The sequence below is a fragment of the Hypanus sabinus genome, chromosome 9, assembly GCF_030144855.1.
Source record: "Hypanus sabinus isolate sHypSab1 chromosome 9, sHypSab1.hap1, whole genome shotgun sequence".
In the NCBI taxonomy this organism is placed as follows: domain Eukaryota; kingdom Metazoa; phylum Chordata; class Chondrichthyes; order Myliobatiformes; family Dasyatidae; genus Hypanus; species Hypanus sabinus.
The window spans coordinates 159144175-159158226 of record NC_082714.1 but is presented as its reverse complement, the minus strand read 5'-3'; the positions used below and the strand labels follow the sequence as shown (position 1 = coordinate 159158226).

The 14052-nt window shown below is 42.0% G+C and overlaps 1 protein-coding gene across 5 annotated transcripts in view; it reads right to left on the bottom strand.

The window, feature by feature from the left end:
* Positions 1-14052, bottom strand: part of LOC132399967 (general transcription factor II-I repeat domain-containing protein 2-like) — a 58270-nt gene that overhangs the window by 25817 nt on the left and 18401 nt on the right. For 3 of the 5 annotated variants that reach the window (XR_009514152.1, XM_059980956.1, XM_059980957.1), the window contains exons 9-10: positions 11414-11500; positions 10209-10327 (exon numbers count right to left, since the gene is read on the bottom strand). Coding sequence is in view for 3 of the 5 variants with exons in the window: in XM_059980956.1 (XP_059836939.1) it covers positions 10209-10327; positions 11414-11500 (206 nt within the window). In the remaining 2 variants the exon portion in view is untranslated. The other 2 variants (XM_059980955.1, XR_009514151.1) reach the window with 2 other exon arrangements.

Sequence of the window (14052 nt, the reverse complement as noted above, 5' to 3'; positions counted from 1 at the left end):
AATAAGGGTTTGCACCGAACATTACCTCTAGGTCTTGTACTTCTCCAATATGGTACATGAATTAACTGTTGAATTACTGGTGGGTGAAAACCCAAGAACTCCTTACCTATTAACACCTGTGTTTTACACCTAGATCACACAAACTGCTGTTGTTCAGACTCAACAACAGAGGAATGCAATATGTGGTAGCATCACCACTACTGGTTACATCTTGATTAAGCCATGTTTGTTATGTGCCATGTCGTATGACACGGGCGATCATGGTCTTTCAATGACCAGGATTGCTCTTGGCAAACTTTTCTACAGAAATGGTTTGCCATTGCCTTCTTCTGGGCAGTGTCTTTACAAGACAGGTGACCCCAGCCATTATCAATACACTTCAGAGATTGTCTGCTTGACGTCAGTGGTCGCACAACCTGGACTTGTGATATGTACCGGCTGCTCATACGACCATCCACCACCTGCTCCCATAGTTTCATGCGACCCTGATTGGGGGGTCTAAGCAAGTGCTACACCTTGCCCAAGAGCGATCTGCAGGCTAGCGGAGGGAAGGCATACCTTACATCTCCTTTGGTAGACATGTATCTCCACCTCGCCACGCAATAAGATTAAGTAAAAGGCCAAATTTAGAGCATTGTGTGTAGTTCTCATCATCTACCTACAAGAAAGAAATCAATTATCTTGAAAGACTGTATATAATTTACAAGGATGTTGAGGGGCTTGAGCACTTGAGTTATAGGGGAAGAGTGAATAGGTTTAATTTTATTCCCTGGAGTATAGGAGAATGAGAAGGTATACAAAATTGTGAGGGGAATAGATAATGTGAATGGAAGCAGGCTTTTTCCCCTCAGACTGGGTGAACTTAGAACTAGAGGTCATAGGGTAAGGGTGAAGGGTGAAATATTTAAGAGGAACCTGAGGGGGCTTCTTCACTCAGAGGGTAGTGAGAGTGTGGTAGTGAGTCAGCACAAGTGATGGATGTGGGTTCAACTGCAACATTTAAGAGAAGTTTTGATAAATACATTGGATAGGCGGGATATGGAGGACTATAATGCAGGTACATGTCAATGGGACTAGGCAGAGTAACAGGAAAACATAGACTTGATGGGCCAAAGAGCCTGTTTAGGGGCTGTACAGTATGACTCTTCTTTGGTAATGCATTGTCCCTGTTGTATAGAAGTGATGATGGAGAATTGGACGTACCATATTGTTGCACGTACATGTATTACAGAATCAGACATCAACTTTATTCACCTTATACATATATTAGGAATTTGCTGTGGTGTGTTGGTCAGGGCATGACATACAGCAAGAACCAACAATAATATTCAACAATTATTTAAAAATATATATATAAAAATTAAAATAAGAGGTTAAAGTATGGATAACACTTTTTAGGGTAATGACTTCAAGGAAGGGAAATGTGAGGGAGAGAGGTGCAGGTCTGAATGGTCCCCTACACCTCCTCCCTCACTACTTTTCAGGGTCATAAACAGACCTTCCAGGTGAGGCGACACTTCACCTGTGAGTCTGCTGGGGTCATTTACTGTGTTCGGTGCTTTCAGTGTGGCCTCCTGTATGTCAGTGAAACCCAACGTAGATTGGAAGATCACTTCACCGAGCATCTACACGCTGTTTGCCAGAACAAGTGGGATCTCCCAGTGGCCGCTCATTTTAATTCCACTTCCCATTCCGATATGTCTATCCATGGCCTCCTCCACTGTCATGATGATGAGGCCACACTTTAGGCTGGAGGAACAACACCTTATATTCCATTTGGGTAGCTTGCAACCTGATGGCATTAATATAGATTTCCCAAACTTACGATAATGCCCCTCACAACCCCTCCCTCCTTTACTGTTCCCCATCCCATTCTCCCATCTCACCTTATCTCCTTGCCTGCCTGTCACCTCCATCTAGTACTCCTCGCCCCCCTTTCTTTCTTCCATGGCCTTTTGTCTTTTTCACCAATCAGCTCTTCAGTTCATCCCTCACCCTCCAGGTTTCACCTGTCACCTGGGGTTTCTCTCCCCTCCCCCCACCTTTTAAATCTACTCCTCAGCTTTTTTTCCCCTACAGTCCTGCTGAAGGGTTTTGGCCTGAAATGTCAACTGTACTTTTTTTTAATATAGATGCTGCCTGGCCTGCTGAGTTCCTCCAGCATTTTGTGTGTGTTGAGTAGAGAACCCTCATTCTGCTTTGAGACTTCTGTGTCAAATTTACATCCTCAAATCCAACTGCCCTATGATTGGGGTGCAATGCCTTTAATTACCTATGCATTAAGGTTAAACTCCCTTCAAAAATTTCTGTGTCTGTTTTCCAAGATTTCTCTGGTCTGATTTCCCTATCTTGTCTGGTATGATATTTTGTTAAGGAAACTTTACAATGGAAATAACTCCTGCACAAATGCAACCTGATGGGTGTTATAGAATCCAGTTAATTCTAATTTATTTATAGATACAGCAAGGAACAAGCCCTTCCAGCCCAAAGAGCCGCGCTGCCCAGCACACCAACCTATTTAACTCCTAGGCCAGGGGTCAGCAACCTTTACCACTGAAAGAGCCACTTGGACCCGTTTCCCACAGAAAAGAAAACACTGGGAGCCGCAAAACCCGTTTGACATTTAAAATGAAATAACACTGCATACAACGTTTTTTTTGCCTTTATGCTATGTATAAACAAACTATAATGTGTTGCATTTATGAAATTGATGAACTCCTGCAGAGAAAACGAAATTACATTTCTGCATGCAACAAAAACATTTTGAACTCTGAAAAAAAGACGTTGGGTTGAAGGTTACTTTTAAGTAAAATACTCAACGTCTATTTGAGTCTTTCTTGTATTTATGAAAAACGCCAAACTTAAATTTGCCGCCAGCAGCAAACCAAAAATAACATCAGCCAGCTGTCAGCCTGAAAAATAAAAGGACTATTTCACTGAACAATGAAAAAATATGAATATACATAAAATAATAGGCAATTAAAATATTTATCATACTTGGTTAATGGGATTTCTGCTCCTGGACCTCAGCGCACAGCGTCTGCACATCAGGGCTGTATGACGTCACCTTCATCTTTACACAGGATCGCAAGCTGTCATCTGTGAGGCGTGCGCGATGTTTGTTTTTAATAAAGTTCATGTTGGAGAACACCTGCTCACATACATATGTGGATCCAAAGATCGACAGGACTCCAAGCGCATACTTTTTCATGTTTACATAAATGTCGGGCATAGCATTCCATGTTTCGAACACAAGTTTGTCCGGTTTTAGAAGGTTTTCAATATCACTCCATTTGTGATTCTGAGCAAGAACGGCCTTCTGACGGGCAACATCTTCAAGGTCTGCTGTCAAGCGTCTAAACTTGGACACCCATATGTCTTTGTCGGCTATGTCGGCCAGTTCCATCTCAAGATCAGGTTGACTCACATCTGCCAATGCAGTCGTATTCAGTAGGGAAGGATCGATGCTTAAGGGAGTGACCGGGAAGGATAATGTGTTTTTTTCCTCTCTGAACTCACAGAAGCGTTTCCCAAACGATGTTTGCATTGCGATGATTGCAGAATGTAAATACTCCGAAATTATCATGTCGTGACCTTGTTTGAACTCTCTCAAATTGGGGAAGTGAGACAAAGTGCCTTTCTGTAAATCTCTGGCAAGCACTGTCAACTTGCGCTCGAATGCCAAAACATCCTCCAACATGTGCAGGGCTGTGCGTCCTTTCCCCTGAAGAGCTGTGTTCAGCGTGTTCAGGTGCGCTGTCATGTCTACCATGAAGTGTAGCTTTTCCAGCCACTCTGGCTGTTCCAGCTCAGGAAAGGTGAGCCCTTTGCTGCCCAGGAAAGTTTTCACTTCTTCCAGACACGCGACAAAGCGTTTCAGCACCTCCCCTTTGGACAGCCACCGGACTTTGTTGTGCAGCAGGAGATCAGAATATGCGCTTTCCATCTCGTCCAGTAACAAACGGAATTGACGGTGATTTAAACTTTTTGCCATTATTTTATTGACAATCTGAATGACAACATCCATTACTTCTGTGCATTCCGGAGGAAATGTTTGAGCGCACAGTGCCTCTTGGTGCAAGATGCAGTGAAAAGTCAGCAGCTTTCTGTCCAGCGACTTCTGCAGTAAAGCCACAAATCCCTTGTGCGTTCCCGTCATATTCGGAGCCCCATCAGTAGCTACTGACACCAGATGGGTGGTCTTTATTCCTTTGGCTCTTAAACAATTCAAGACAGCCTCACAGATGTCCTCCCCCCGTGTTTGGTCTTTTAGAGGTATCAACTCAATCAGTTCTTCCTGTGGCCCAGCAGAGTTTACATACCGGCAGAACAACGCTATTTGTTCAATATCACCTTTGTCTTTAGACTCGTCACAGGCAATCGAGTAGGCCACAGCTGAATTGATGTCTTTAATTTGCTGTCTTGTGATGTCTTCTGCCATTTTTATGGTTCTGTCTTTGACAGTCTTTGCAGAGAGGGGCATATCCCTGATTTTCTGCACAATTTCACTCTTGTTTTTAAAGTCCGTGAATAGATGTTCTGAAATCTTAATGAAAGATTCTTTTATATATTCACCATCTGTAAACTGCTTCCCGTGCCTGACTATTTCCTGAGCGGCAATATAACTGGCGTATGTCGTTGATTTTCCAGACTTCATCCATTTCTGGAAATGATTTTTGCTCAGATCAACCTTCCGCATCAGTTCCGAAATGGCTTTTTTTCTCTCATCTCCATCCGGATATTTTTGAGCAAAGGCTGCGTGTTTACTCTGGAAATGCCTTGCGACATTTGACTTTTTGTTGTTTGCTAGTTTCTCATTGCATATTAAGCATACCGGTAAACCAGTCTCGTCAACAGTGAAAGCAAATGAATCTGTCCACGTATCATTAAACGTTCTGTTTTCTTCAGTCACTTTTCTTTTTTTAGAATTCTCCATAGTTGGCTTACCTTGGATCGAAAAATTAAAGAAATCGCGCACTGGCGGGTGTCAGGTATTGGCAGTGGTGACGTATATTAATAGCGATAAAAACACTTTGTAGCGGTGTGCTCACGCAGTCAGTAAACTGCAGTCGAATAACTTTATTCGAACTAAACAGCCTTGCTTTTAAGCCTCCCTCAACCCAGCCCCCATGGACGCAGATGCTGCAAAAGACGCGTACTCACAAACCCCCGTAGGCTATCTCCCTTAGCCGGAATGCTGGCTAATTGTGAGCCGTTTCGGATGTGCCAGGAAATGTGTCGCCACACTTAGATTGTACAAGATCACCATAATCTTCAAATTTAGAATTACATTTCAAAAGCTAACAAACTAACATAAAATACATTTTAATTAAATACTGACCAATTATTTCCCAAAGCCACAGGGAGCCGCAGCACAGAGGTGAAAGAGCCACAAATGGCTCGGGAGCCGCAGGTTGCTGACCCCCGTCCTAGCCCAATCACAGGACAATTTATAATGATTGACTGACCAACTGACTTGTGTTATGAACCCCTAGGGTTCATATTTTCTGTGGACTATCACTTTAAAACGTCTGGAAAATGAGACTGACTTTTAGACACAGTTTGAGCTGTTACAGAGAGAGAGAGAGAGAGGGAGGTGTCCAACGCAGTGAGAGAGAGAGAGAGAGAGAGAGACAGAAACTGCTTGAAAGATTGATGTTATACAAGTTGTTTACCTTTCCGAGGACACTTGCCTGCTTGCAAAGTTCCTGCAGAGAGAGGAGGGCGGAGCAGCTTGATGGACAGCTGATGTCCAACATGTGGAGATAAAAACCAGGTCCGCTGATACACAGGACACACACGGTTTTGGACACTGAACGAGCTTTGTTGCGCCCACAGGAAGATGAGGTTTTGGAGGATCGATTCAGGGAAATTGATCAGCGGCTCTCGCAGTGTGAAAAGGTGCAACCGGTGGGGAATTATTTGTGTGTCCACCCTCACCTGGGTGATAATTCCATCACTGAAGAACGGTCGTACCTGTTATGGTCACAGTCGGTGACTTCAACAGGATTTCGGAAACAACAAGAAGATCGATGGCATCAGCTCACCTCTCTCCCTCTCTCCAACATTACTCAACTAACTACCTCGAACTGAACTGAACTCTCTTCATCATTGTAAGACTGTAGCCGTGCACCCCTGGATTTGAAAGATCCTAGTTTTGTTCCTATTTCCATACTTATGTGTGTGTGTATACATATCATTGCTAACCTGTCTGATATATTTGTATTTATAGTACTGTATTGCGTAGTTACTAATAAACACTATTAGTTATTAGCAATACCAGACTCCAATGCATTTTCCATTTCTGCTGGTTCTTTAACCTGTCACGGGGTACGTGACACTTGTACGTTTTTGGAATGTGGGAGGAAACCAGAGCACCTGGAGGAAACCCACATGGTCATGGAATGACGGAACAACATCTTTACAGATGGATTGGAATTATTTAACTGGTGATCTTAGAGTTATTGAACTTTATAAGCATCTTGTTTATAGATCCCACAGCTGGAACCTCTCTTGATACCCATGGGGGGGGGGGGGGGGGTTGGTGTCCTTAAAAGAAGAGCAGAAACAGGGCAATTTTGACACCTTCTCTTATTGGCAATTAGATTACCAATAGTCTGTCCTAGTCCAACCACATTGATGCCATGACCAGGAAAGCTCACCAATGCCTCTACTTCATCAGCAGGCTAAAGAAATCTTGTCGCTAAAGCCTCCCTCAACTCTTACCAATTTTTTTTTGATGGACTGTAAAAAGCATTCTGTCTGGATGCATTACAGCTTCTTGCAGCATCTGTTCTGCATGTGACTGCAAGAAACTGCAGAGAGCTGTGGACACAGCTAAGCACATCACAGCAAACAGCCTAGATTCTGCCTACACTTCCTGTTGCCCCAGTAAGACCCCACCCACTCTGCAAAATCTCTCTTTCTTCACCCTCTCGTCAGGCAGAAGGTACAAAGGCCGGACAGCACATACCACCAGGCTCAAGGTCAGCTTCTACCCCACTGTTATTATTGGAGTATAAAAGTTGCATTGTTTGCTGTATAACCAAAACTATGTAGTCAGCTTTGAGCTTGCTATTTGCTATGCATGTATCCAATTGAATGTAGAAGACAATGGTGTGTTAATGAGAGGTAGCTAAGAGATGTAGATTAGAACATGATTAAGTCAATAGGTAGAAACAATAGTGGCGGATGTACGTGTGATACGCAACTGTAGACCGATTGGATATACTAATGCAACTAAACCAGGAGATTGCTATAAAAAATGCTATGCACAAGGATCGGTGGGCAATCAGTGGCTAGCTCAATGACTGTCTTAGCTTTTGCAAATTAAAGTTTAACCCTTCTTGAAGAATCTTCTGTGTCTCCTGGTCATTTGTGGGGCACGAAAAACCACGACATTATCAGACCTCTTTAATGATAAGACGAAGTTCTGGCCTCACAATCTACCTTGTTATCATCATATAGGTGCAATGCACTCTTTCAATAGCTTTTCCACTTTGTTCTGCGTTGTTATTGTTTCACTTTATTCTAGCTCGATGCTCTGTATAATTTGATCCGTATAAAGGGTGTGCAGGACAAGCTTTTCACTATAGGTTGGTACAGGTGACAATAATAAACCAGTATACCCAACCATCCACCCCCCAAGTCCAAATGCACTACCCAGCCCTAGGTCAGAAACTGACTGGAGTAGCCCTGGCTTAGTTCTGGCTAAACTCTACAAGCCTGACAAGCCGCTGGGTTTTTCCCCTGGTTTCTATCTGACCAGACACAAGTGTTCAGTTATCAGGAAAGCTTGAGAATATTTTCCCTATTTTGTAATTATGTTCTGTACTTTCACCAGCTTTATGCTGTAGGGGAGGGTTCAATTCAGTACCCTAATAACACTCCTGGGTGATGGAGTAGGGATATCATAGAACATTACAGCACAGAAACAGGCCTTTTGGCCCTTCTTGGCTTTCCAGAACCATTTTTCTGCTTAGTCCCACTGACTTGCACCTGGGCCATATTCCTCCAAACCCCTCTCATCCCTATACCCGTCTAAGTTTTTCTTAAATGTCGAAAGTGAGCCCACATTCACCACTTCATCTGGCAGGTCATTCCACACTCCCACCACGCTCTGTGTGAAGAAGCCCCCTCACTGTTCCCTTTAAACTTTTCCCCCTTCACCCTTAACCTATGGTTTTTTTCTCCCCTGGCCTCAGTGGAAAAAGCCTGCTTGCATTCCCTCTATCTATACCCATCATAATTTTATACACCTCTATCAAATCATCCCTCATTCTCCTATGCTCCAGGGAATAAAGTCCTAACCTATTCAACCTTTCTCTGTAACTCAGTTTCTCAAGTCCCGGCAACATCCTTGTAAACCTTCTCTGCACTCTTTCAACCTTATTAACATCTTTCCTGTAATTAGGTGACCAAAACTGCACATACACTCCAAATTCGGTCTCACCAATGTTTTATACAACCTCATCATTACATTCCAACTCTTATACTCAATACTTTGATTTATAAAGGCCAATGTACCAAAAGCTCTCTTTACGACCCTATCTACTTGTGATGCCACTTTTAGGGAATTATGTATCTGTACTCCCAGATCCCTCTGTTCTACTGCACTCCTCAGTGTCCTACCATTTACCTTGTTTGTTCTACCTTGGTTTGACCTTCTAAAATGCAATACCTCACACTTGTCCGCATTAAACTCCATCTGCCATTTTTCTGCCCATTCCTCCAGCTGGTCCAAATCCCTCTGCAAGCTTTGAAAACCTTCCTCACTGTCCACTGCTCCTCCAATCTTTGTATCATCAGCAAATTTGCTGATCCAATTTGCCACATTATCATCCAGATCATTGATATAGACGACAAATAACAATGGACCCAGCACTGATCCCTGTGGCACACCACTAGTCACAGGCCTCCACTCAATAGCAATCCTCCACTACCACTCTCTGGCTTCTCCCATTGAGCCAATGTCTAAACCAATTTACTACCTCTCCATGTATACCTAGCGACTGAATCTTCCTAACTAACCTCCCATGCGGGACCTTGTCAAAGGGTACGTCTCAACCAAAGGAGGCCCTTCGCTAGCCTGCAGGTTATCCTTAGGCAAGGTGCAGCACCTGCTTACCAACACCACAATCAAGGTTATATGAAGCTATGGGAGCAGCTGGTCACATGAGAAGCTGGTGTACATCACAAATCTTGGTTTTTCTACACCTTCTGCTTGTTCTTTTTGTCACGGAAACAGAGTCCGTGACATGTGGTTCGGAACTCGATCAAATGACCTAGCACTCTGTTGTATCCGGAGAGCTGCCTCGAGGAGAAGATCAGAGAAAAGGACTGAGAACATGAGCTGACATGTGGAAAAGACCAGACACAGGGTGTGGGGTCATGAGTGACTCCACTTCGAAGAGTCAAGGAAGACTGAAGCATTGAGGTGAATGGAGGGGGGTCAGGGATCACTCTCAACAGAAGCCATCAGCCAGTCTGCAGCCGAGTCAGAGGCAGTACTATCCATCATGGTGGTCGCTCTTCACAGAAGGACTGAGTTTGTGTGGCTGTTCTCCTTGTATGCTGAGGGAAAGATGTTTTCAACATTCTGAGATTGATGTGATTACTGGACTGTACTTTATATTGGTCTCCTTCAGTTGCTTGGTGTTTTCTATCTTGTGGTCGACTGGCAGGTGGGTGATCTGTTCATTTTTTTGTATGGGGGGGTAAGGGGTTTTGACATTATTGTTGCTGTTCTCTTCTGCAAATGAGTGGGTTGGGAATTTGATGCTACTGGTGCTGTTTTATCTGTGAGGGAAGGTTGGGCGCTTGTGAGTTTTGTTTCTTTTTCGTGCCCAGGGAAGGTGGAGTTGACGTCTTTTCTTTCAACAACACCCATGTCCTTACTGTATTTCATGGCTATCAGAGTTGCTTTGCACATGCATACTTTGACAATGAAATGAACCTTTGAACCCTTTAGTTATGCGACCTCTGATACCAGGTAGACAATCTCTGAAGAGTATTGATAACGGCTGGGGTCATCCATCTAGTAAGGACACTGCCCAGAAGAAACCAATTCTGTAGAAAAATTTGCCAAGAACAATCATAATCATAGAAAGACCATGATCACCCATGTCATATGGCACAGCACATACAAACAAATGGATAACACTCCTGTATAATTTACATTCAAACTCCCATCCAGTGAAGACACCTACTTTGGCTGATTTTGGAAAACGTCTGTGAAGATTTGCTCTCTGCCATCCTTTCTTGATTTCAGTAGGTGTAACAGATTCCGCTGTAGGTCCAAATTATTCTTTTCCATATTTTTATTCAGCTGTACATGAAAGAACATTACAACAAAACTGGTTTAAATGGTCTTATAGTCTTAAATATAAAGACAATTCAATACAAGCTCAGTCCACCTAAAATGTTTTAGGGATATTTTTCTCCCACCCCCCATATCAGATTTCAGAACAGTCCATGAACACTACCTCTCTTCTTGCAATTCTTATTTACTTTTATATTTCTTAATGTAACTTATAGTTTTAATATATTGTAGTACTGCTGCTGCAAAACAACAAATATCAGTGATAATGCATCTGATTCTGATTCTAAATACCGAATGTTCAGCCTATACTTGAATCATAACTCTACATCCTTGACCTTAATCAGGCAATTCCCTTTTGTGCTTTGTCCCTCAATTACACTTACAGACTGGACACTTTACAATAACTGTCATCATTTCAATGTCTGGACAGAAAATTGATTTAATGATCCTTACCTTTGCTTTCAATTCTCTCTCTCATGGCTTTGCCACCAACCCAGCTTCATTTGTCTCAACAATGAATTGCTCCAACAACATATGGATTCATCATATGGACTCATATGAACTCTTCATCTCACCTTCTCAATATTTATTACTTACTTATTTATGATTATTATTATTTTGCTTTTTGTTCCTTTTGTGCGTGTGTGTATAATATATACACACACATTTTATTATTTTTTTAAATAGTCAAATTAAATACATAGTGTGAAAACAGAAATAAAAAAGTAGTCAGATAGTAGTCAGATTGGATGGCAGAGGGGAAGAAGCTGCTCTTGAATTGTTGATTCATATATGTACTTTGAGAATAAATTTACTTTGAACTCAGTGAAATCTTGAATCCTCCAACCTGATCTGCGCATCATGCTTTGTTTAGTGGGCATCTCTATAGCACACAGATGGCATTGATTAGAACAGTCCCCAAAGCACATCTGCGCTGCACGGTGTTACCATCTATATGAGGCAGGCTCACTTTGTCCCTTCTAGTGGACCAGGGATAGATCATACTAATGCACTAAAGTCAGAACCAGTCCCATTCATATGCATTTTCACAGTACAGAGGTTATTCAGGTATTACAGCCTCTTAGCACCTACCTCAATATGAACTTCTATTTCCTTCTTCATCAACGCATTGTGAAGTATTACCTCTTGAAATCCCGAAGGCAGGAAATTGATTTGCTTCTGTTGTCATAAAGCAATAAATATTTAAAAAGTATTCACTAATTGCCAACGTTGCAAAACTGCACTATGGCTGAAGTTAAGGTAGACTGTTGCAATGGTGATATCACATCACTGGGAGACTTGGTTAATAATGCTGAGAATGTTTGCTCAAATCCCAAAGTACTGACTCTCTTTATAAAATGAGAATGAGAAAGCAGGCAGGATGAGGCGCAAACAGTCAAATAGTCATTAATAAAAAACTTGAACTGCTTCCCTGATGTCCATGAGAAAAAAAAAGAGAACTGCTGTTCTTATCCATCATAGTCAATAAATGACTCAAATTTCATATTGGTGCAGTTGATTCTGAACAGGACCACACACAATGTCAAATTCCACATAATATTCCTTTAAAGAGGTTGTGTTTTACTTCATTAAGTTAGCTGTATATAAAACAGTTAGCTGGTCATTAAAACCTCTACACAGCTACTCAGGGTGATGGAGAATGGAGAATGAAAAATGAGCATTGCCAAGGTAACAGTGTCTACATTGATGCAACTATAAAGAAAGCAAGACCGTGGCTATATTTCATTAGGAGTTTGAGAAGATTTGGAATATTGCCTAAAACACTCCAAAATTTCTATGGATATCCCAATGGAGAGCATTCTGACTGGCTGCATCACCATCTAGCATGCTGTGGGCTACTGCACAGGATTGAAATAAGTTGCAGAGTTATAAAATTAGTCAGCTCCATCATGGGCACTAGCCTACATAGTATCAAAGACATCTTCTAGGGGATTGCCTTAGGAAGGTGACATCCATTATTAAGGACCCCCACCACCCAGGACATGCCCTCTTCTCACTGTTACCATCAGGAAGGAGGCTCAGAAGCTTCTTTTCCTCTGCCATCTGATTTCTGAATGGACATTGAAGCCAAGAACACTACCTCACTATACACATACTGCAATCCACAGATTTTTTCCCCTATATTATTATGTATTGCTGCCGCAAAGTTAACAAATTTCACAACATATGCCAGTGATATTAAACCTGACTCTGAAAAATATAAACTTTTTATGGTGTTGGAGCAGATTAAAAGGTCGGTACAACATCATGGGCAGAAGGACCTGTACTATGCTGGACTGTTCTACATATTGAATTTGAAACACCACTGCCATCTGGTGACAGTTAACCCAAACTGTATCATTTAAATACAAATTTGACAATAGAAAACTGGCAGCTCAATTTGAGCATCAATCTGCTCCACAGCAAAGACAATTTCACTAAGAAAGTCTGTTGGAAGGAAAGAGCTTGTGGAGGTGGCTCTTGGTATTTGGTGGAAAACAAAACTCTTAAAAAGGAACAAAAACCAATTAAGTTGCATGCTGGAAATCTGAGCAGGAAAAGAGAAAATACCAGAAGTGCTCAGTAGGTCTGACACTATCTGTAGAGAAAGTATGTTAAAGATTTGGATTAATAATTTTTCTTTGAACTGGCAAAATGTTATGAAGTACAGGCAAAATAAAGTGGGCAGGGCCAAAAAAGGGGAGGTTTGTGTTCGGACAGAATTCAAGAGGAACTAGATAACAAAAGATTCTGCTGATGTTAGAAAACCAAAGCACACACACAAAATGCTGGAGGAACTCAGCAGGTCAGTCAGCATCTATGGAAGTGAACAAATAGCGGTTGTTTCATGCCGAGACCCTTCTTCAGGTCTAGAAAGGAAGGGGGAAGATGTCAGGAATAAAGTGGGTTGGGGGGAGAGGAAGGAGGATAGCTTGAAAGCTTTAGGTGAAGCCAGGCAGGCTAGAAAGGTAAAGGGCATGAGGGGAAATAATCTGACAGGAGAGAAGGAAAGGAGAGGCACCGGGGGAGGTGATAGGCAGGTGGGAAGAGGTGGGATGCCAGCATGGGGAATAGAAGAAGGGGGGTTAATTTTTTTTTATGGCAAGGAGAAATTGATATTCATGCCATCATGTTAGAGGCTATCTAGACAAAATATAAAGTGATGTTCCTCTGCCCTGAGGTACCAAAAGAGTTGATAAGATACACGAGGTTATTAACAGTACAAATAAGGAAACACAACTTGTAAAAATAAATTTGCAAAATCACTACATGAAACTGTTAGATTCAAGATCCAGTAAAAGTGTTATGCCTTGAACTTGCATTGAACTTCTTTGGAAAGATGCAAGAGCATAGGATGGGAAAGGGTGAAGGAGTAGGAAGAAAGAGAACCCATGTGGCACTGTAAATTTAGAATCACATTTGAAAACTGAATTTACTCATTTTGGAAACTAGTTACCCAATCTGACTTCAGTATCCTCAGAGTTGAGGAGGTTACAACATGAAACGACAATATATCATACTAAATTGAAGTAACTACAAGTACAGTACTAAGTGAAGTTCTTAGGCACACATATATAGCTAAGGTGCCTAAGACTTTTGCACGGTATTCTAGAAATTTTATGTATTGCACTGTACAGCTGCCACAAAAAACAAATTTCATGACATATGAGCTGGGAAGCTGGGAGGAGATAGGTGGAAAAGATAAAGAGCTGGAAGAGAAGGAATCTGAT